A 22,695-nucleotide genomic window follows, 5' to 3' on the forward strand; every position below is an offset into this window, starting at 1 on the left:
TAGGATGCAATACATGTTTTCCAAACATTGGCAATAGAGGTTAAGTAGCCAGTGGCCTAAGATTTGATGCTGTAGTCCCCTCTGACAGACTTCTCAGACATGCCTTTTTGTTTTGGTTCATTTATAAAGAGGGAGCTGGGAGATTACCTTGGTTGTGGTAGTAATATATCAGACAACCTGAAGCTTGATGAGAATACTGTTTCCACCATTTTAAATTACATTCAGTTAAATAACTTTCTGAGTCTTCAAAGATAATTTTCTTTGGTTTCCCTATCCTGAAGTGTATCTTTCATTACCCTAACAATTATAACTAGTTTAATTTTTTTAACTAGTTTAGGTTGTGTGGTTTTTTTTGGTTTTTTTTGTTTTTTTTTTTTTTTTTTTTTTTTTTTGTGATATTCATTTAACGTCACTCTACTGAAATAATGGATAATTTTCCAGGGCTGTTGGTGTGGTGGTATTGGTAGTGTGGTAGGATGAGATGTCCTTGCCTCCTTTTGTATGTGTTTAGGTACTAGAATGCATGTTTTGTATATATAATTTCAGAGATGTTCCACAAATGGTGAGTCGCAGTTTACAGTTAAGATACGGGTAAGGGGGTTAGCATTGCACAGGCCATATCACTGTCAAAAGAACAACAAGGATCTCCATCCTGCAACATACACTTTTTGTCCAGTAAAACTAAGCCTTTAGATGGATGTGACTAAACTTTCTGACCTTGCACAATTCTGCAGTGTTTGTACAGAGTAGCATGGTCTCCCCTCTCACTTACAGACTACACAGCTTAGCCAAACATAACCTCTGGCTGTCAGCAAATATCCCAGTGTTAGTTCATACTGAACAGTGTAGACAGTAACCTGAATAAAAATGGACTTCTATGGACTTAGTGTACTAAACCTGCTCTAGGCTTCAGTTGACACTATAGATGCAACCAGTATGTAAGGTCTCTGTCCCTTATACTTGGCCACAGTATCACCCTTGAAGAGGACTGCAGCTATTGGGCTGCTTGTTGTGCTTGAAGCATGGCACATTTAAGAGGGAGGTTCATTTCATGCTACATTGATCTTGTACCATTATCCTAAGCAGCACTCTTTAATTATTGAGAAAGCTGAAAAGGGACATTTAAAATCTAAAAAAAAAAAAATAAAATTGCTATATACTTATTCTAGGAAATAGTAATTTCTATTTTTGAATGCTTTTTAGTTCTGTGTCAAAGGAAGTGTCCTGTTGATGCTTCCATGGGTAAATCCCTGAAATTAATAATGCCAGTGAGATTTTGGATGAAAACAGTTGTGGTCAGTTAAAGCCTCACAAGCATATAATCGATAAACGGGTGATGTTTCACAGAAGACTTTGAAATGCAAGGTTCAAAAATGTTCATTCCAAAGTGTACTTTGTTTTTTCTTATTCAGCAGAGATATAATTCCTTATGGCACTGCTATTGAGTATACTAAAAATTGGTATGATATATATTATAAAAACACAATTCTTAAGTAGAGGAGAGTTTATTACATTATACATTGAATTAGAGATTGTACTCTTTCAAGAGATTGTAATTAGTGTTTGATTATCTTGGCAGCTAAGTGAGATGCAGATTACCTAGGGAGTAATTTTATTATTGTTCTACTTAGATTGATCAACAGGAAATCAATATTCCAGTTGTTTTAGCATGAGAATGAATTCTGTAACTGCTTGTGGGAATTCTACGAAAGAATCCAGTCTTTAGAATTCAGTGAGGAAGAAAACATCACAGACAACTTAAAGAAAGGTCTACTGTAAATCCTATAATGTCTCCTTATGCATGTTGAATTCCAAGATAATAGATCTAAATATAGATCTAACAAAACAGTAAGAGACCCATTAACTCTTAATTTGACTGCATTGAGTGGTCCAGCAACCCTGCCTTGGACTAAAGAGAAGGTAGATTTTGTTGTAGCCAGAGTCCAGCCCATTGGCTGTGGTACTGTTCAGCATCATGGTGCTGTTTCATCCTGCTGCCATTTCACAAGTGCCTTGCTGCCCTTTGGGAGAATGAGCCCAACCTCAGCTGTACTCACAAGCTGAGTGATAATACGCTTGATGGAAATCAATTATAATAGTGAGTAACTTAGAGCACAGCAGAAGATTCATCTGATGCAACTACAGATGTCAATGTTTGAACCATTTATTGCAGAAGCCCTCTTAGAGGCTATGGGGAAAGTGTAGATAGTTCTAGGACATGATTTATGATGTATTTAAATAGTTTACATGAGGCCATTTCAAGATGTTGGGGTTTTTTTTCATCTCCTATAAAGGGAAGCAAGTGTAACTAGCTCAATGCAAATCCTGTCCCAGGGCCATTTCAGTCAGATGCAACTTGAAGGAAGCTTCACAGTCTTCTAATGATGCCACAGACCACTGAGATTCTTGATTGTTGTTTGTGTTACAGACTTCCTGCTACTCATAAAATTTATTATACAATTCCTTTTTATATTTATAATACATAGGTTTGAAGTGATTTGTCCTTACAGACATAATGACAGTGTTTATGGGAAATATGATCCTTTTGTATTTGAGTCTTCTGTATATTAGCCTTCTCCTTTACCACTTGAGAAAAGCATTGATTTTAGAAAAGATGCCTGTATTGTATATTTGACAAAAGATTTTTTTGCATTTAAAATAAAGTGGAAGATTTTTTTGGCATTCTGTATGACTAGCAGAATCTTTGATGTGTTTAAGATGTTCATTATATGACATTTGGTCTGTGGAAGGTGGCATTTCTTTTGTTTTATAGCTCTATAGCAATCAGACATGAATGTTATGACATATACAAGGAGATGAGTTTCTAATACTGATCATAATTTTAATTCCTCTTTTTCCTGCATCAGAAATGTGGAAGTATTCCAGGTCAGAGATGTAGTACAGAATTATGTGATTAAATAATGGATTTTCAAAAAGGTTAATGTATTTCTGGATTGTAAGCTGAAAGTGATTTGGGGAGGAAAGGCTTTTTTTTTCTTTCCCCCCCCATGAAGAATCTTCTTGAAACTATACAAAGTATTTTAAAAGGACAATCATTTTGGCACCAAAGGATATTTTGAAGGACATTAATGGGAAAGTCTGATTATGCTTGGTACTCTGATCTTTCTAGAATACTTGATCATTTCTTAAATTGTAGAGGTATCTTTCCTTAGCTTATAAGAGCTATCATTGCGTTTATGATCTGGTGTAAAAGGCCGTATCTGCCATCTCCTTTTATTGCTCAGTATGTCACAATATTTCACAAAATAAGAAAAGTGTCTCAAGTGAGATGTAGGCTTGTGCTGAGAAAGTGTTTAATTTTATCTCTACAGGTGAGAGTAAATGTATAAAAGTTTTTGAGCTGTTCTGAAAGGTTTAATAACAAGAAACAAAGTCCAGAAATTGTTTAAAATCTTTGAAAATTTGACTTAAGGTCAGGTATACCCAAGTATATATTCAAATGGCTGCATTAGGAAATGGAGATAAAATGCTACTGTAAATATGGTAATCTGAATTGATAAATATATCTGAAGATATAAAATAAGAAGCCAGTAAAAAGCATGTTTATCACTATTATGAATGGGGATTTCTAAAGGTTACCCTTCCTTATAAAAGTCCATAATTCTTTATTTTTTTTAAAACCTGTATGAGTTTCTTAAGTGTGACTTCTGCACACAGTTTTCATATTTGGGATCATGGGCTTTTAAGTATGTGGTCTTGTGGGAGTTCAGCTGATGAAACTAAGCAAAAACCTAGGGCTCAGGAGGTATGTCACAGGTGTCTCAGTGAAGTAAATGTGTTTGTGACAGATAACTCTCAGGTGTGATCCCCCGAAGGGAACTTGAGGGTGCATAATCACTCAAGAGTGATTTTGTTGAACCATTTAATGCCAACTAAATATTGTATGCCATTTTTAACTAAAAACCTTTACATATCTCAAGAAGGTTCTGTATTTTTAATGCATGTGATATTTCTGCACTAATAAACAGAAGTCTTGATTAAAACCAACTGCTAAATAGTCTAATACACCAAACATTAAGAAAAAATAAATCATACTTTGTTCCTTGTTCACAGGAAATATTTCAAGAAGTAACAATGTCCTTCTCTTTCCTATAAGGGTAGCAGAGGGGAGACAGGTCCTGCGGGCCCTCCAGGTTTACCAGGGAAATTGGTAAGGAGTTTATTTCCATGTTTTGTGCTCATATTTTTTCCAAGAAGCTATGGTATCATCTGAAACTACATTTATCCATTATCCATGCATGCAGGGAACTGAAAATAAGGTTAAAATAAGTTATTTTTTGAGTTTCTTCCTCAGTTATCTGTGACTGTGCTAATATTAGCAAATGCTGTTTTAAAGTATGTGGAGATGTATGGGACTTTTAATTCTTTTTTTTAAAAAAAAACCCAAGCCATAAATCCTGTGGTGTGCAAAGTTGGGCTGCACAGTCCTGTGTGGGCTGCCTGCACGCAGGGAACAGCAGCAGTGAAAGGCTCTTTCTGCTAACAGCAATGGGAAGCTGATGGATGGGGCAGATTATGAATGCTGCCTTACACCAGTGCTCCAGCAGTATTTACACAGGAAAAGTCAGAAGGAGAGCTGGGGAGGTCTGGCTGAAAGGGCCTGCTGTTCCAGAGGAATGTGCAAATTGCAGACTGTGAGTTCTTAGGAAGGATTTTTAAGAGGACTAGGGGCTGGAAAGCTCTGTAAGTCATTTCTGTTGTGTTCATCAGCAACAAAATCATTGTAAGATGCTGTTTAAAGGGCTCTATTTTGGATCAGCTCAATTTTCATCAGATAAGCCTCTTTCATCAAGTTAGGAATATTACAGGAATAAGATTCTCCTCCATCTCCTTGTCAGGGTCTGACCCTTAGTTGTTATTTCTAAAACAGACAGGTTAAATTTACATCCTTGATTTATTTCCACAGGGTCCCCAGGGTGCTATTGGACTTCCTGGACTGCCAGGTCCTCCAGGCCTACCTGGTGGTAAGGGTGACCGGGTAAGAAATGCACACTCATACATACAGACTGCAGTTTGGTTTCAGGAGTAAATGCAATAATTTGAGCATTGTTTGAAGTTTTTACATTAATTTATGTCTGGTTTCTTGTTTTGTATATTTGTCTGTTAGCTGCTTGAGAGAGGTGCACTGGTTGTCCACTTGTAGGTCATATGTTATACAGGAAGAGTCTTTACAGTGTTACTTAAGGGACTGAAACAAGATTAGTGGCTTAAATATCTCCTTTTTATTGTTTTTTATGAGTTTTAATTATTCAGAAGCCTAAATCATAGGTCTTTGTAAATCAGTGTAATCATTGTAAATCTGAAATTGTAAGCCAGGGTTTCTAGTCAAAAAAGAATTCTGGGATGTCAGCCCTGGCCTATAGTAGATGCAATGCCTGTTAAGTACATCTTAGAACCTACTATGGAAATGCATGGGCTAATGTAGCTAATGAGAAACCTATGCATATATGCATAATTACAGGGTATAAGTACCTCTGTTAGTATTTTGTCAGGAGGGAAGAACTGGTCCCTGAGGATCTCACACACTTGCAGAAGATATCTTGCTTTGCTGAATAAATTCCAGTGAAGGCTGTATATAAAACCAAAAATATTCCTTATCTTCTCTTGCTTCTAGAGGGCTACAGGGGGTGGAATTCACTCACCAAGCTTCAGCAGCTGCATTCCTGGTATAATTCTTGAAAGGATAAAACAATACAAGTCTTAGAGGGATTTTTCTGGACTCATTACTCCTTCTAGTTCATGGCTGGGTTGTATCCACCTAGCATTAATATGATGATTAGGTCCATTACTGTTGTCTCCTTTGCAAACCAAAGGGCCATGGGATTTTTTTAGTGTTATTAGGACAGTACTGGTCAGTGTTGAATCTACCCTAAGGGGGTGTCCCAGTTGAAGGGCATTGGGATACATCCTTATATCTGATGGAGGTGGTCTATAAGGCACTGACAGAAAGAATGCACCAGTGTCTGGGCTCCCTCTTAGTTTGTATTGGTAATTCAACCAGTGAATCACTTCAGGCAATGAGCACCTCTGTGGGGCTTGTGTGGGTTAAGACTCCTTTAAATAGACCATTGGCTCTTTCTACTATCGTGTTTGGTTGAGAATAGAAGAGGATGTGGAATACACATAGAATATCTTCCTATTTTGCCCATGACTTCACTTTCCTGTTGAAGAAATGTGAGCCATTGACACTTTGGATGACATTAGGGGCTAGCTGGCCTGAAAACCAAGAGGATAATTCCCTGATGGTGTTCTGGCCCCTAGCCTTCCAACATTTAGTCATCATGACCAGGCTTGAAACAACTTACATTTCTGTGAAGATGGACCACTATCCCAAGGAGAATTTAAAGAGCCCAATGCTATCAATTTGCCTCATGGACCACAGGGTTTTTCCTTTATTGAGATGTAGGGGTAAGGTGATCTGTTTGCAATTTTAATTTGCCCTGGGGACATTCTGTAAGGATGATTTGACATGTTTTCCTCTCTAGAGGCCAGCCTCAGGGTTGAGCTGCAAAATTAAGTGCTACTTAGCCTGTGAGGCCCAACTTCTCACAAAACTATTCTCCCAGTTGGTGCCATTCAGGATCTGCATGTCCCCGGTTTTTATGACCCTATTTCTGACTAAATTCATGTACTTGTTGATTCCATTTTATGCCTTGCTGGTCATTTTTCACATGGGCTTTTATCTATCCTAGTTTAAATGCCACTTGTCTAGCTATATCAAGTAGCAATTGCCCATTTTTGGTTCTTCAAAACTTAAGGCTTCTCACTGACAAAATGGTGTATGTGCACATGGCACAGGAGCTGACAGAACTTTTGCTCCATTTTGTGCTGCTAAAACATCTACTTTTAATTCCCTTCAAATACAAAGGAATTATGTAAAAGACAAAAAATGGCTATTTTCATATTTTGACATTTTACTCTCTTGTCCCAATGGAAGTTTTTGTAGTCAATGCAGAATCTATTCATATGGTTTCAGCAGTGATTTTTATGTTTGCCAGTAAAATAGTACACACCAAGTTTCACAAAAACAAAAGCTTCTTCCATCTCAACCTCACCTACTGTCTGGTTTGTTGCTCTGAAGGAGAGTGAGTGGAGAAAAAGAACCTCTAAAATGATGTTAGGTTTGAAATCAATGTCTTTGTGTGTGTGCAATTGGAAAACCTTAACAAACTATGATTTCGAGACACTTCAGATAAAATATTTTCAGTGCTTTTTGACAAAATTGGAATGTTAAATAGGTCTGTGATTTCCACTGCTTAGCTTTGTGGCTAATTTAGTATTGGCTCCTTGTCCTCAGGAACATGAGAACAAATCTAAATTAAACTGTAGATGCTGTATTGGTTTGTGTGCCTATATCTTATGCAGTTTAAATGGATTTCTGAAATAGAAGAAAAAATGCTACATCTCTGTTTTTTTAAGAAATTTTTTTTTACAGTTATAGTGCTTTTGGAGTGTATGTGTTTGAATGTTCAGAATGCAATGAACGTTTAAGGATGCCGTGATTGATTTTCCAACAGAACAAAAATACTAAGTTTTTCTTATATACTACACTGTTCCACAAATTAAATGCTTGCATCTGTTTGAAATTAATCAGGTAATTAATGTGTTCCTCTGTCCAAACAGGTACAATTTGTGTACAGGATTCTAGTATAGAACATAAGAATAATAATGATTTTTTGTAAAAAAAAAAAAGGAAACTTTAAGATACAATCCATTCATCTCTGAATGCAATGATAAAAATTCAAGAGACAATTCTGCTTAAAAGTGTTGAGTATGAAACAACAAGCAAGGCAAGATTTGTGGCTGAACCTGTAGATGTCTCAGTGTGCTTAGCCTGCTTTAGCAGGGCTGGTATGGCCTGCAGCAATACAGAATACTTGATTGGGCTAGAAAAAGTGGTTCACTAATTGGATTTTTTACTTGAAACTTCTAACCAATTTGCAGAGCAGACTTACAGCAACTGCAAGCATATGCCATGTAATGGGGAGATCTACTATTTGGCAGTCAGAAGCTGTACCATGCAGTGTAGCAGTGGGTTATATGTTCCATGCTAAATTACTTGCCTTTGGTCTGTCACAGCTGTATAGTAAGATTTAAGTGCTTTCATTGTCATTCTTAAAACTTTGAAGCTTTCAAATTGCATTAATGCTAGATGGGAGAGAGAGAGCTGAAGATAATTTTAGTTTGATTTTGAACCTGCAGCTTCAAATTCTGATTTATTTTTTTTTTAAATCTTTAACTTTTTAGGGTTCAGTGGGTGAACCAGGACCTAAGGGTGAACAAGTAAGTCATGTTACAGATGATGGCATTTTCAAATCACACTACCAAATGCTGCAGTACATGATGTTGACTAATTGTCTTTTTATTACATAGGGTGCACCTGGTGCAGAAGGAGACGGAGGAGAAAAGGGTGACTTAGTAAGGCATTATTTTCTCTTCACTTGATCTAATATTTTGCAGTTGTAAATTAAAACTTTCAAAGTATTGTTGGAGTGCTTCAAGCATATGGTTTGATCATTGAGGAAGCAGTTTAATTCAGGCAAAATGGGAGTGCAGATAATAAATACTCCTAATAACTCAAACTTGATGGAAATATTTGTATTGACTGTATCAGATGTAATAATTGGCTGTTGGGGAGAGGGAGAATGGTCTTGGAAGAGGTTGTGTGACTGTGATACTGCTGGAGGAAGGTGTATACACCGCAGGAGTGTGGAATATTATTAATTCACATGGGTAATGCCTGCATCGTGTGCCTTTGGGTAACTGTTTTCTTACAGAAAGAAAAATGCTCTAGTCCAGTGGCTCCTCTGGCTCCAGCAAAGCCAGAACTTGATCTTTCAAAAGAAAGTAAACTGTTCCCATTTTAAAAAAAGAGTAGCCAGGTTGTGTGCTGGAAATGAGCACTTTTTTCTGACCCTATGTAGTTCTGAAAGGCTTTCAAAGTTAACTAACTGCCCTGGTGAGCTTTATGTCCAATAATGCAGCTTTACCATCATTACACAGATTCCCAGGAAGCAAAGCCATGAGTTGTTTAAGTGTGCTGCCACTTAATCTGTTTTTAAAGCAGTAACGGTTGTTATTTCTGTTTCTCTTATGGCTTATTTATTAACAGACAGAGGGACCTTTCTGACCTTTAGAGATCAATTATTTCACCAATGGCATTTAGGAACTGGGAAAATCCAGTTTTTTGAAAGTTCATAGAATTGTAGAATGTCAGGTTGGAAGGGACATCAAGGATCATCTGGTCCAACCCTTCTAATATGATATGTCTCAGCACCCAATCAATCTCAGACTTAAAACTTTCCAAAGTGGGGGAATCCACCACTTCCCCTGGGAGACCATTCCTCTGTCTGACTGGCCTCATAGAGAAAATGGCCTCTTGTTTTCAACCAGAATCTCTCTGGAAGTACCTGGTGCCCTTTAACCCTTGTCTTATCCATGTGATTCCTTGTAAACAGGGAGTCTCCATCTTCTTTGTGACTGTCCTTTAAATACTGGAACATTATAATGAGGTCTTCTCTACACCTTGTCTTCTCAAGGCTGAATGCACCCAGTTTTCTCAGCTTCAGTTTCTCCAAGAGCAGTATGAAAACACCAAAGAAGAAGCATTAATCTGTTTCATAGCTGATTACAAGATTTCAAGACTTTTTTTCCCCAGTTTAGAGGGATAAACTAAAAACTTCTGACTAGTGGGAACCAGGTTGCTGGGAACAAGAACTTCTAAGGATTTGGCTTCTTCAGAGCATGCTGAAACCTTCCTGGTTTCTGCTGCACTTTTTTCAGGCTAACATAACACTGTAAAATATGTGTAATTCTGTCAAATTAGAAAAACCTGTTTAAATAATGCTTCCTCTAAAGAGGTTTTCAAGCAATCTGCTATCTAAAGTTGTCCTGTGCTGTAGCTGTGGTTTGAGAGGTTACAATCATGTGTCTAATTTGAAGATAAGCAATACAAACCCAATTGAATAAACATGCTGTCTTATTTGCCCCTTATAGAAATGGTTTTGAGAGAGGAATTTAAAAAAAAAAAAATCTGAAATTTAAGTTTTAGTTCAAACTGAATTTCAGTTAATTTGAGGTGCAATTTTGTATAAATTAACTAGATCTGTGAATGTTTTTTTAATAGTGAAAAATGTCATGTGTACTGTATTTGTAATTTTTTATGATAATGGATACTCTCTCTTAACATGGTTTGTCTTATTTTTGCCTAGGGTGATATGGGATTACCAGGGGCAAAAGGAACTGTAAGTGTAATAAACAACTCTTTTAAAGGAATATGGAAATCTAGTAGATCAGATAGATCGTTTTCTGATTTAAGAAAAGACAGACAGTGAGTTGGTCTCTTTACTGTACTTAAATTGAATGCTTTTCAACAGCATTTCTTCTCTTTAAATTTTGAATACAGTTAATATTAAAATGAGTCAGCTTTGGAAAGGAATTCACATCCTGAATGTGAATACTTTACATAAAAGAGAAGTATCATTCAGCAGCAGTTTTTCTGGCCAACTAATTTTTTTTTTTTTTGTAAAGAAATGAATTAATTCTTTGTATATTAGGTGTTGTATAGAAAGGAGGCTCAGTGCAATGGCTGCATACAGTTTGTAATCTTTACACGGTGAAAAAGCTGTCAGCAGGACTGTGATGCCTGTGAAAGCAGAAATATTTTTTGGCCATATTATTTTATTTTATTTTTAAGAAATAGCAAAATTGTAGCTTCGATGTGGAAGATGAGCAGAAACTTGTATGTCACATAAGAAAAAGAGTTTGAGAGCCACTGAATGCATTATTTTTTTCAGGATCACTGAATTGTGGAATTATTACAGCAGCTGACAATTTGGGCTGTGGTCTGAACTGATCAGCAGTTCTGCCAACAGGAAGCTGAGTCTGACTGTAACAAAAAACTGTAACAAAACCAGCTTGTGTTCTCAGTGGCCTCTGTGACTTTGGGACTGAGCTAGAGAGCGTGTGCTGCTGCTGACATCTTAGAAGAAGGACATAAGAAAGAAAGAGTAGAGCAGAAATTTATAGTTTTATCCCCCTAGATATTTAAAATCCACATCTCTTGATGAGCCCCTGGAGTGCTTGTCATCCTCTTGGGTACATACACAGACATCGGGGAACCTTGTAACTCACCAGGCTGGGATGAAAGGAATGGTGGCTTCTCGGTTATATAGCACACGAAGGGAACTTTGCTGTCTTACTATGTCCGTCGAAGCATGTTCTTTGGGTTTTCTTCTGGCAAGCATGGATGGAACTGAAATGGCTCCATCTTGTGGATTTAACTGAAAACACAGTTGGGTAATTTGTTCTCTAGCATCTTTCAGCGGGTGGTCTTTTTTTTTCTGCCCAGTAGATTTGGGAAGCCATAGGTAGGTAGGATTTTTTGGTTTTGTTTTTTTGGAGGGGAATTTGATGTGTGTGGTTTTTTTGTTTTGGGTTTTTTTTTTGTTTGTTTGTTTTTTGTTATTATTTTTCTTTTTTGTACTACTATTGATTAATAGTAATATAACTAGTTCTGAGAGTAACAGAGAGGTTCCTGTTGGCATAGTTCTCACTCTGCACAACATTTAATCACTTTTAGAAGATTTACTGGAGCAGAAGCTGTAGATTTATTTACTAAATGTACTTAAGTTGTAGCCATATCAATCCTTTCATTCCCCTGGGCTAAGGATGCTTATGCCAGTAAAACAGCTCTTTCTACTCCTTCCCTCAGTGAAATAAGCTGGCACCACAGCTGCTCAGGCAGTTTGTCAGCCTCAGTTTCTGTGAGGATGTTCCTCTCCCCGTGCCAGCAGAATCAGTTGCAGGCACTAGAGCCTGCGTGCAGTGTAAACAAAACAGAAAAGTGTGTTCCCAAGCAGTCTGGGGTTAGATGGTACAGCCTTATACTGTGGTACTCTCCATGAAAGGGCACGAAAGACATTTGGTGCAAGCAGGGGGCTGGGATTCTTGTAATTAAGGAGCACTGAATGTCTTGAATCACTGCTCATGCCATACACGAAGGCAGAAGTAGAAAGCAAATACAGGAGATCTGCTCCTTGACAAAGAAACCCCAACAACGTCTTCTTTATGTCACTGAAGATGCAAATTTGCCTCCCTTGACAGCATACTTTCTTCTTCCACTTTTCTCCTTCAAGTGAAGAATACAGACTTCTTTTAAATTTTTTTCAAACCACACAAATTTTTACTCCAGTCACTTATTTATAAAGAAGTTCTTCAATTGCTTTGCATTTTTGGATAGCTGCTGCCACCATTTGGTATGTCAGAATGAGTCAAACACTAGCAGTCCATGGAAATTCCTGTCTTTCCTTGTCAGGTTGGTAATCCTGGAGAGCCTGGTTCCCGTGGGCCTGAGGGAAGTCGGGGACTGCCTGGAATGGAAGGACCACGAGGCTCACCTGGACCACGAGGCTTGCAGGGTGAACAGGGTGCTCCAGGTCTGCCTGGCAGCCAAGGCCCAGCTGTAAGTACTGGTTTTATCTAACTGGTATCTCCTGAACACTTAGCTGTCACTCGCACCACTCCTGTTCTTGCATCAGGACATCCATATACGTGCAAAACCCGAGTGGCACAGTAGAGTTTGAAATAGACTGTACCTCTCAGCAGACAGATTTGTGCACCAGAGAATTCTTAGGCTTGTATACAGCTGGGCCCTTGAATCCTCAGCTTTCTGTTCAGTTGCATTTTCTTACATCCACCTGTAGTGTGCATGTACCAGGTTTGATACATGGGTGTATCACGTTCTGTCTGCCTTGATAGTCAAAATGCCTGCAGCTGGAAGGCCCAGCACTTTCAGGGACTGGAGCATCTTTTATTGGCCAGCCAGCATTTTTCACATCAGGAACACTTATAAATGCATTGTGATACCAACTTTTTTTTAACTATTAATTTTTTTAATCCTAGGGAAAAGGACCAAGCGATCAGCACATTAAGCAAGTTTGCATGAGAGTCATGCAAGGTAAATATGCTAAAAAGTATTTGGTGTTTCTTGTGCATTTAAGCCAGGATAATGTACTGCTGTGGAGGCAAACAAGATTTTCCCAGATTTTCCAGAACAAACAGCATGGCCTCAGCAGGAGACCTGACAGAAAAACTTCCTAGCTCCTAGTCTAGGCTGTCTTCATTACATTCCTCTGGAGAGACCCTTTAATTGCCAGTACTGTCATGATTTAAAAAAAAACCACAAAAACCCAGAAGAACAAAATAAGATGAATTAATGCAACTGGGTCCGTGGAACACTAGCAGCTTAAAGACAAGTGTAACATGTTCAGTTCCTGAGCAGATTTTGCCAGTCAATTGTTGTTCCCAGTCTTCCTCATGGATCTGCTAGCAAGAGTTCCTGTATTATTTCAGATCTGGGCTCATCCCCATACCCATTCTTAGTTGCAGACACAAAATAAACAGATTTGCCAAGTCATGCAGACTTTATAGCAAATGTCATATGGTGTTATGTGTGGCTGTATCCAGAGAAAGTTACTTCTAAGGCAAGCTTAGAAGATGGATTTGAAGTCTAGAATAAAAACTTTTAAGCAAAGAGAGGACTGCTCTCATGCTTGTGCAGCAGTGGCCTGAAAGGGAGGGTGAGAAAAAGGCAGAAGCTATCTTGGCCCACTCCAAGGAATGGCAAGGAACCTGGTGCCTAATGAAGAGCAGTGCTCCTGCCGATTTACCTTATGAGGAATGTAAATTTTTCAGCTGTTTCTCAAACTTGAGCTGATGAGCAACAATTTGAGGCATGTCTTTCATCTGAAAAAGAAGGCCCGGACTTCTTTTTGCAGGCCAGTGTAGATGACTGCCGTCATGCTTTTCAGCTGTTCCTTCCTGCAAAGATGGGTCTTAGTAAGGCTTAAAGAGTAGTAACAAGCAGATATATTCACCATTTTAAGAGGAAGCAATTGCAGGGGGTAATTTTTCTTACCAAATGGTTGAAATTTAAATGACATGAATTGAAAATTAAAAGGAAATTTATAAGTAATCATATCCTTTAACTTCATCTTGCAAACATGAAATGTTTAAGATGTAGGCTTCAGAGTGTGTCTATGCAGTTTTCCTGTAGTAGTACTAAGATAATGTTTGTAGAAAATATTGTAAATAGCAAAGTATCTAAGGAAGGTGCTATAGTGCATTTCTGTAGCAGAAAATACACCTTTGGTGAACATGAGAATCTCTCCATTCAGATCCACTTACTGCTTAATTCTGTGCTCCTGTTCCTTGCAGAGCAGCTAGCTCAGCTGGCAGCCAGTCTTAAGAGGCCAGAATTGGGTGCTCCAGGTCTTCCTGGTCGACCAGGGCCACCAGGTGCCCCAGGGCCTGCTGGTGAAAATGGCTTCCCAGGACAGCTTGGACCCCGTGGCTTACCTGGCCTCAAAGGTCCCCCTGGTGAGATTGGTCGTAAAGGCCCTAAAGGTAAGAAAATTGGCTTTCAGTTCTTGTCTTGTCTGTTTTTTTGTGTAGGGTTTTTGGTTGGTTTTTTTTCCTTTGGATTAGTGGCGATGGATGTACATTGTACACATGTGAAGTTCAAAAAGAATTGGGAACTTAAGCTGTTTCCTGTTACCTCAGTTGCCCCAGTGATTAAAGAGCACATTGGCCTCAGCAAGACTTGCTTATAAATCTGTTTTTTTTCCCATCAAATCACTGAACCATGAGAAAGAACAGGCACCTGCCTTGAACTAGAAGGAAGCATCTGAGTCAGATCCCTAATATTAATTTCCTTTCTCATGGACTTTTGAGAGTTGAGCTTTTCATTTGCTGAAAAGTTCCAGCAGTGACTTTGTTCCACTTCTTTTTCCTCCTCTCAGACTGTTTTTGGACATCACTTCTGCAAGACTTGTGGTCCCAAAAGCTAGCACAAGCAGTCAGGTTTTGCTGTCTCTAGCCTGCTTTTCTAAGTCAATCCCATTTTTCAGATTTCAAGTGAATGGTAACAATCTGCCTCTTTTATTTGGCTATAGTACTTGAGCCATTTAATATCATTGCACCATTTACCACAATCTATTGATTCTTTGGCAAGAACAAATCCATAATAAAACCAACTGTCTTTACATTTCACAAAAAAACTTTGATCGAAGTTAATCTCTTTTTGTTCCTGGCTCAAGAGGGTTTACCTGCCTCTGAAGGATTATATAGTAGAATTTTCTTCAAAGTCTTACAACCACTATGTCCGAGTTTCTATTTGGCAGTGGTATCAATTTGTTTTCTTGAAGGAAGGCTTTATTTAGAAATTGTATTTCTGCACAAAGCTGGTTTGTTGCTGAATTAGAGCATTTACTTTTGTCTTGAGTTTTATTTGAAAGTGAAATTGGAAAATCTTTGAGACAAGGAATAGCATACAGACAAAGCAAACCTTAAAAGCTTTGATGCTGCAGCTCTGCTACTGTTTTCATTTAATGTAATGTCATATGTATTCACAGAAGTAACAAAAATGGGGATACAAAGGTGATCTGATATGCTGGATTTGATTCATCACACAGCAAGGTTCACTGTGTGAATATTAAAAAATATCAACATTAATATTAACATTAATTAAATATTAATAAAATATTAATATTAAAATATTAAAAATATTAAAGACTATAAAAATATTAAAAAAACCAAACCACAGAGCATTAAAAGAACCCCAGACAAGCAAAATGTTTTGTTTCCTATCTTAATTGTCATCAGATTACAGGCTACCTCACAGTAAACCTTGAAATACAATTACAGATACAAAAGAAGTGGGAAATGCTCTCATCTGCAAGACCAATCATGATGGTACATGGCAGGCACCCTGACAAGAATCTCATTGCTGCTTCTGACTTCCTGACAGTTCCACAGAGGGCAAGCAGATGACCTGACTTTGCCTATTCATTTGGAGAGCTGTGTGAGATGGGAGTGAGAGGAAAAGGGCACCTAGGTAGGAGATGTGATAAAAGGAAAAAGGAAAAGGTTGAGAATGGTTAAGAAGGGCATGGTAAGGAGTAGAAACACAGGAATGTGATACTTTGGGAGCAGAAGATACAGAAGTACAGTGATTTTAACAGCAAGGTCAAAAAGAATTTGCTCAAGGAAGGATATTATAGGGACTTTAGCGAGCAATTTCAGGTAGTAAAAGAGAGCAAAATCAGAAATAAGAAGCTGGAGAAGCAATCAGCACTATCCCAAAGCATTCAGAAGCCGGGAGTAGCTGAAGCATCACAGGTAACCTGACACTGGTCCTGGTAGCTGTATTTCCAAAGACTGAATTTCCATGTTGACTAGGAAGTGTGAAGCACAGAGATGGGATTCCTCCCTTAGTACCCTGTGTGCATCTTGAAACTTGGAGTTCTGTACCAACTCATCTGTTCCTTTATAATAGAGCTTCCTTGTTCTCTGCTGTGCCATTTCTACACAAGCCCCAAACCTGAGTCTATTCCAACTCTCCTCACTACAGTACAAGAAAGTATGGAAGTGTAAAATAAAGGTCATTGAAACATTACTAGGCATTTATTTCAGATTTTGACTTGCAGAAAAAAAAAAAATCAAGAGTTTGCATAAAGGGTATCAGCAAGTGGTAGCTATATGTACTTCTGTGGAATATATTCAGTGAACAGAATTTGACTTTAGAACTAAAAATAAAAAAAAAGCTTCCTCTCACTAGGATGCTTCTTGTTTGGAGCAACACACATTTGAAGAAAAGCTGGGCACCCCTGAAAAAAAAAGTCTCCATAATAGCAGTATACAAGAACAAAGTCCTTTGTTTTACTTTTATGAATGTCTTGTGTGGATGTAAGCAGAATACTGGAATGTGTGCAAGCCAGTTTCTCTTTTTTCTCTGCAGTGTCTCAAGGCCCAACACTTGAAAGTTTTTTTATTAGAGGAGTTCACATGGTCTTGCAAAAGCCGTTTGTCAGTACTCTTAGTCTGTATTCCAAAACAGCTTGTGTAGTTCTGGGTTCAGCTTCCTTCTGTTATATTCTCTATGGCATATTTCATGTGCTACTTGTTTTCTAGTCCTAGGTAGTTTCCCCCCCCCCCCTCTCCAACATGTCTACTTCTGTGTATAACTTAAATGAGGGGAAAATAATCCAAACAACCCCCAAACCTCTCACATGGATATGTGTCGGGACATTTTTCATCATCTAAAAGATTCAGAGGTGCTAAGAATATATACAGCCCCCTGAATTCTTTGCTTTTTAGTCATTCATCTCTGAGAGGGAACTTTACTGAAAGTAATGCTTCAAGCAGGCTGTAACTAATATGTCCTGCATTTGCTTTAGGTGAACCAGGGGAAAGAGGAGAAAGAGGATTTCCAGGCAGAGGACTGAAAGGTTACCCTGGACCAAGAGGCCTTCCAGGTAAATATAAAAAGGATGAGGATAAAGAAAAGATGTAGTAAAAATTTATTCAGAACTGATACCTCAAGCTGCCTTGAAAAGATAAAAGGTGTCCATTAACCAATGTGCTTCCCAACAGAATACTTTAAAGTTTTTATTTCATAGGTAATAATACAATCCCAAATCAGAATTAAAAGTTCTCTTATGAAAGAGCTACTACAGTACTAGTGTCACTGTAGAAAGTGTATACACTGTAGAAAAATGTATACAAAGAATTTAAAAAAAAAAAAAACAACCAGTCACATGTACCTATAGGTGATTGCTTCTTTAATTTTTTAAATATCTATTCATTTATGTATAAAATAAAAATGCCCACAAACCCTAGATTATCTCTCTTGAAGCCACAGCACACTTTAAAAATCTCCATTCATAATTTAGGACATTAAGGTTATAATTGTCCTTTAATTTTTTGGCAATTAATTCTGTTATGTGCAGGGCTCCAGGACAGATTCTCTCTGTTAAGTGCAGCACAACTGGCCTCTAGTGGCCAGGGAATGAAAATAAACATGTTCTTTCCATCGGTAGCTCTACGTTTCTGTGTATACATAGACTGGAACTATTAAAACTTGTTCTCTTTGTAAAAATGAGAGATAAAAAGCCATTTGAGTATATGTTGATCCGTAGGAAGTTTGTGAAATGTAGGAATGTCTTCTTTAGACATTTGAACAAGCTTACTCCCTATTATTGCATCCTTTGATTGAAGATTTAGAAGTAAAAAAACCATAACTTCAGTGCTGAGCAGTTCCACACTGTACATCTATTTCTGCAACACATCTGTATGAGAATAGAAATAAAGTGTTTTTAGGTCTCTTTCTGGATCACTAAAACAACTTTGAAGCAGTGAGGACCATCCACACCTTCACAGGCATAACCTGTGGGGTTGTCTGCAGTGCTGCAACCAGTTGTGCTGCAAAGCTTTTAAAAGCAGCAGAGCTGCTCCAGTGTAAATGCAGAGAGGGGGGTATGAAATGTAGCTGCTGTAGCTGTGTAAGCACAGCCTTGGTGCCTCCCTGAGAAGAACTGGCCCTCCAAGCAGGCACCTCCTGGGGAACCCACTGCCAGCAGTACAAAGCCCCCTTCACTCAGCTCTTAAGAAGAGGAGGGTCAGTAATGACACCTGTGTCTTATGAGAGTCGTGTGCTGCCCATGTTAAGCCCTGCATCCACTTTTCCAGGTGAACCAGGCAAACCCAGCTATGGCACAGAGGGCCGTGATGGTGACCGAGGTCCCCCCGGGGTTGGTGGGCAGCCCGGGGTTCCTGGGCCTCCCGGCCCTCCCGGGCCTCCTGGCTACTGTGAACCAGCATCCTGCAGGGTGCAGGCTGGACAGAGAGCTGGTAAGAACATGAAAGGGCCTTGAAGGGGCAACACAAGTGCCACACAGTGTTGGCATTAGTTTACTTCCTGCACAGAGAAGCTAAGAAAAAAAAATAAGGACTGAAGGAGAAATACAAACAAAGAGAAAACTGTAAACCAAGGTTTCAGTGAGGCATTTTTAAAGCAGTGGTTGTATGGTCTTTCTGAGGCTGAACTTAGCAACACAAGTTGGAACAATGGTGCTTTCAAAGGTGATGACTTCTGGCTCTTTCTCCTATTGGGGAGTGAAAAGAGGCACCTGTCTATTTTATTTTTATTTTAATTTTTTTTTTTAAATAAAGCGTTTCTGTGATTTCTCCTCTCCCCCTACTCAATTCTATGTGTGATGTACAGTGAAATAATGTGTCTTCAGCCATCAAATAAAGGAACAGTTTATTTACTTCTACTGTAGCTATTCTTTTACACTTAAAAAATAAATTCCAGAGCACTCCTGAGCCAATTGCAACACTTCATTCACAGTCATTTCATTGTATGTATGTGCTGTATACCTCAGCCTCCCTCAGCTCTTCAATTGTGGAAGCACAGATGGGAGGCTGCTTTTAGGGAAACCTGCTGCCCCAATGCTGTGAATCTCTGTACAGTTGTGATCACCAAGTTCTCATGCACAAGCCACAGGAAATTACTTATTCATTTTCCACTCTGATTTGTGTTGCATTCATTATTTTGTAGGAAGCCTACTCCAACTTGCCTCTTTCTATGTGAAATTAAAAAAGGCTTGAAGCTATTTTCTAAGGAATTTGAAGTCCCAGAAATAGAAATGTTTTATAGTAAAGATTACAGATTTTGAAGTAGAATCTGTGGTTGTACAAAAAAAAAAAACAAAACCAAAACAAACCCAAAAACAAGCACACCAAATAAATGTTTTAACCCCCACATTGTTTTGTGTGTATGGTTACATTCAGTACCAATAAAGAGACCAGCTAGAAGACTGCCGTTACAGATCCCAAGTTGCCTTTTTTTAGATGAACTCAGTTTTCAGAGGAAAACATGCAATGTGGATATTTGTTTCTCTGTATAAATTAAACTATTGGTGGCTTTGACCTTACCTTCTCTGAAGTGTGTTCTCTCTCAAAGACAACAATGAAACCATCCTATGACATTTCCTTTTGTATCACTATTAATCATCTGAATTTTCAAATTTTGGCATACTTTAAATATTTTTTTCCTAGCCCTTAATTGTCTGTCTGTGTTTGAAATAGTTGCCTTCTATGCCATGAGAAAATAAAAAGCAATAAATCATTTGAGCTATTCATTCTAAACATAATGTGCAAGACAAGACAACACTAAAGAGAGAAGTACTGGTATAATATGTGATCTAGAAGGAATTATTAAAATCCCCAATAGATTAAGCTTCCCCACATACCAAACCTGATGGCCTTGCTGCATCCAAGACCTGCATCCAAGACCTGCTCCTCTCACATCTCACATGTTGACAGAAAGGGCCTAAACAGGCCTCTCTTCACTTGGGAGAAGGAATAGAACTCGCTTGACAGAAGAACGTCTGATAAAGCTGCCTACTTAAAGAAAATATATTTCCACATTTGTTAGAGAATTTGAGAATGAGTTAAATGGGCTTAATTTTGATAATCTCATTATATCCCTTGCATATCCTTCTTTGACAGGAAGCTGAACATGAGCCAGCAGTGTGCCCAGGTAGCCAAGAAGGCCAATGGCATCCTGGCCTGTATCAGGAACAGCGTGGCCAGCAGGTCCAGGGAAGTGATTCTGCCCCTGTACTCAGCCCTGGTGAGGCCACACCTCAAGTACTGTGTCCAGTTCTGGGCCCCTCAGTTCAGGAAGGAGATTGAGGTGCTGGAGTGGGTCCAAAGGAGGGCAACCAGGCTGGTGAAGGGACTTGAGCACAGACCCTATGAGGAGAGGCTGAGGGAGCTGGGGCTGTACAGCCTGAAGAAGAGGAGGCTCAGGGGAGACCTCATTGCTCTCTACAACTCCCTGAAAGGAGGGTGTAGCCAGGGGGGGGTTGGTCTCTTTTGCCAGGCAACTCTCAGCAAGACAAGAGGGCATGGTCTTAAGTTGTGCCAGGGGAGGTTTAGGTTAGATATTAGAAAGAATTTCTTTACGGAGAGGGTGATCAGGCATTGGAATGGGCTGTCCAGGGAAGTAGTGGATTCTCCATCCCTGGAGATATTTAAAAAGAGACTGGATGTGGCACTCAGTTCCATGGTCTGGTAACCGCAACGGTGGTTCAAGGGTTGGACTCGATGATCTCTGAGGTCCCTTCCAGCCAATTCTATGATTCATGGCCCAGTATTTCAAATGATAAAGCTTGAATCTTATCTACAAGTGTCTACTGTTGGCTGGCTGGTGCTGCAGAAGCAGCATTGGGTGAAATTTCAAGGAAAAGAAGGGGAAAGCAAACAGACATAAGTAAAATGTGTATCCTTCCCAGGAAATTCTGCAAAGTCTGAGTCATGCTTTCTACGCTCCTCCAGTTTGTCCAAACTCTCTCATAACCCCCATCTCTCACCTTAATACTCCAAGACATCAGAACAGGTAAGTGCAAAGAATTTCATGCTTAAATCCATACAACTGCACACCAGGTGGTTAGCTTGTTCACACATAGGGTGTTCCAAAATGTTTTTAGAAATAATAGTTAATTTTTTTACCAGTATAGGGCATTGTCCTCAAAAGTACTCCTTACACAGTGCAACGAATAAGCCATCAGTGTTAATGAAAAAAACTACAGTTTCACCAGCAAACTTTTATTTTGACTATAAAGGGTGTAAAACCATTTAAAAAAACCTCAAACCAACTGATAACAGAATGAAAATACTATTTTCCACATATAATGCATAAACATAATGAATCAAAAGAAGAAAAAAAGTCCCAACATTTAAATACAAATGTGAAGTGTTTTAAAAAATATAGTCTGAAAAAATGCATAGAAGTCTACAATTGAAATAAATTTGTGCAGGAGAGAAAACATTCATATGTAAAAACCAAACCAGAACAATCAACCAAATGAAGGCCAATTCAATGCAGAATCTGTATAAGTGGATAGTTTAAGATACTTCAAGCTTGTGACAGATTTTCTGCCTTCAAGCTGACTCTTTAATTTTAACTAAATTAAATATTCTTCTAAATATAGAAGAATAAATTCTCAAGCCTATTCTATGTATGTCCCTTATATATATGTACAAAAGGGACACATTGGTTAATCTAAGTATTTACCAACTCCAAATTTTGTGCAAAAGTGGAAAATTTTAACTAAAGAATGGTAGACCAAGTACCAACAAAATATCAGGAACTCAAATTTGTTATCAGCATATTCAAATAAATAAAGATTTGGAAAATAAAAACAGAATTATTAATTTAAAAGAAAGGTGTATCAACTATGGTGATACAAAAAAAAATAGTGCTAATTAAAATAAATATATTTAGAAGGCACAAAGAGGTTGAGAGGTATCACAAGCCACTGACAGCGTGCAGCCCATTCTAACCAGAGGCTCCTGGAATCCTAGTGAGATACTGAGTAAGTCTTGGCCTCAGCTCTTCCTGCCTCAACATCACAAAATGCTGATATTTCTTGAAGAAAAGACTGATGAAAATCACATTTACTCATCAGGATCTCTGCTGCCACTTCTGATTCCAGTGGTTTAACTGCACCGTTTTAAATCCATATTTTTAGCTCCCCAGTTACTTGAATTAAGGGTAGGCAGGAACCAAGAGAAAACAAATTAACAGCTGTCCTCAGAATGATAACCAGTTCTTCACAACCCAATCTGGTGGTTTAAAATGTTGCCTGCAATACTTTCTCTACTGGACTGCTAATAGTTTTTGTAACACTCCTGCTGAATAGTATAATAAAATATAAATACATGTTACACATCTATGTTTATATATGTGGAGAGGGAGTTTATGTATGAGATTATATATAAAGATTTCTGCCACAGCCATCACTGGATTAAAGCACTCCAGTATGA

At 38.4% G+C, this 22,695-nt stretch overlaps 1 protein-coding gene across 1 annotated transcript in view; it reads left to right on the top strand.

Annotated features, from left to right (window-relative positions):
- COL9A1 (collagen type IX alpha 1 chain) overlaps window positions 1–18,823 on the top strand; it is a 64,950-nt gene extending 46,127 nt beyond the window's left edge. The window contains exons 29-38 of the mRNA XM_008502296.2: window positions 4,118–4,171; window positions 4,928–4,999; window positions 8,269–8,304; window positions 8,395–8,439; window positions 10,233–10,265; window positions 12,338–12,484; window positions 12,925–12,979; window positions 14,239–14,427; window positions 17,259–17,336; window positions 18,550–18,823. Coding sequence (XP_008500518.2) covers window positions 4,118–4,171; window positions 4,928–4,999; window positions 8,269–8,304; window positions 8,395–8,439; window positions 10,233–10,265; window positions 12,338–12,484; window positions 12,925–12,979; window positions 14,239–14,427; window positions 17,259–17,336; window positions 18,550–18,734 — 894 coding nt within the window. The 3' untranslated portion in view covers window positions 18,735–18,823. The remainder of the gene's footprint in view (window positions 1–4,117; window positions 4,172–4,927; window positions 5,000–8,268; window positions 8,305–8,394; window positions 8,440–10,232; window positions 10,266–12,337; window positions 12,485–12,924; window positions 12,980–14,238; window positions 14,428–17,258; window positions 17,337–18,549) is intronic.
- The last annotated feature ends 3,872 nt before the right edge of the window (window positions 18,824–22,695 follow it).

The sequence above is a fragment of the Calypte anna genome, chromosome 3 (assembly GCF_003957555.1).
Source record: "Calypte anna isolate BGI_N300 chromosome 3, bCalAnn1_v1.p, whole genome shotgun sequence".
NCBI lineage: Eukaryota > Metazoa > Chordata > Aves > Apodiformes > Trochilidae > Calypte > Calypte anna.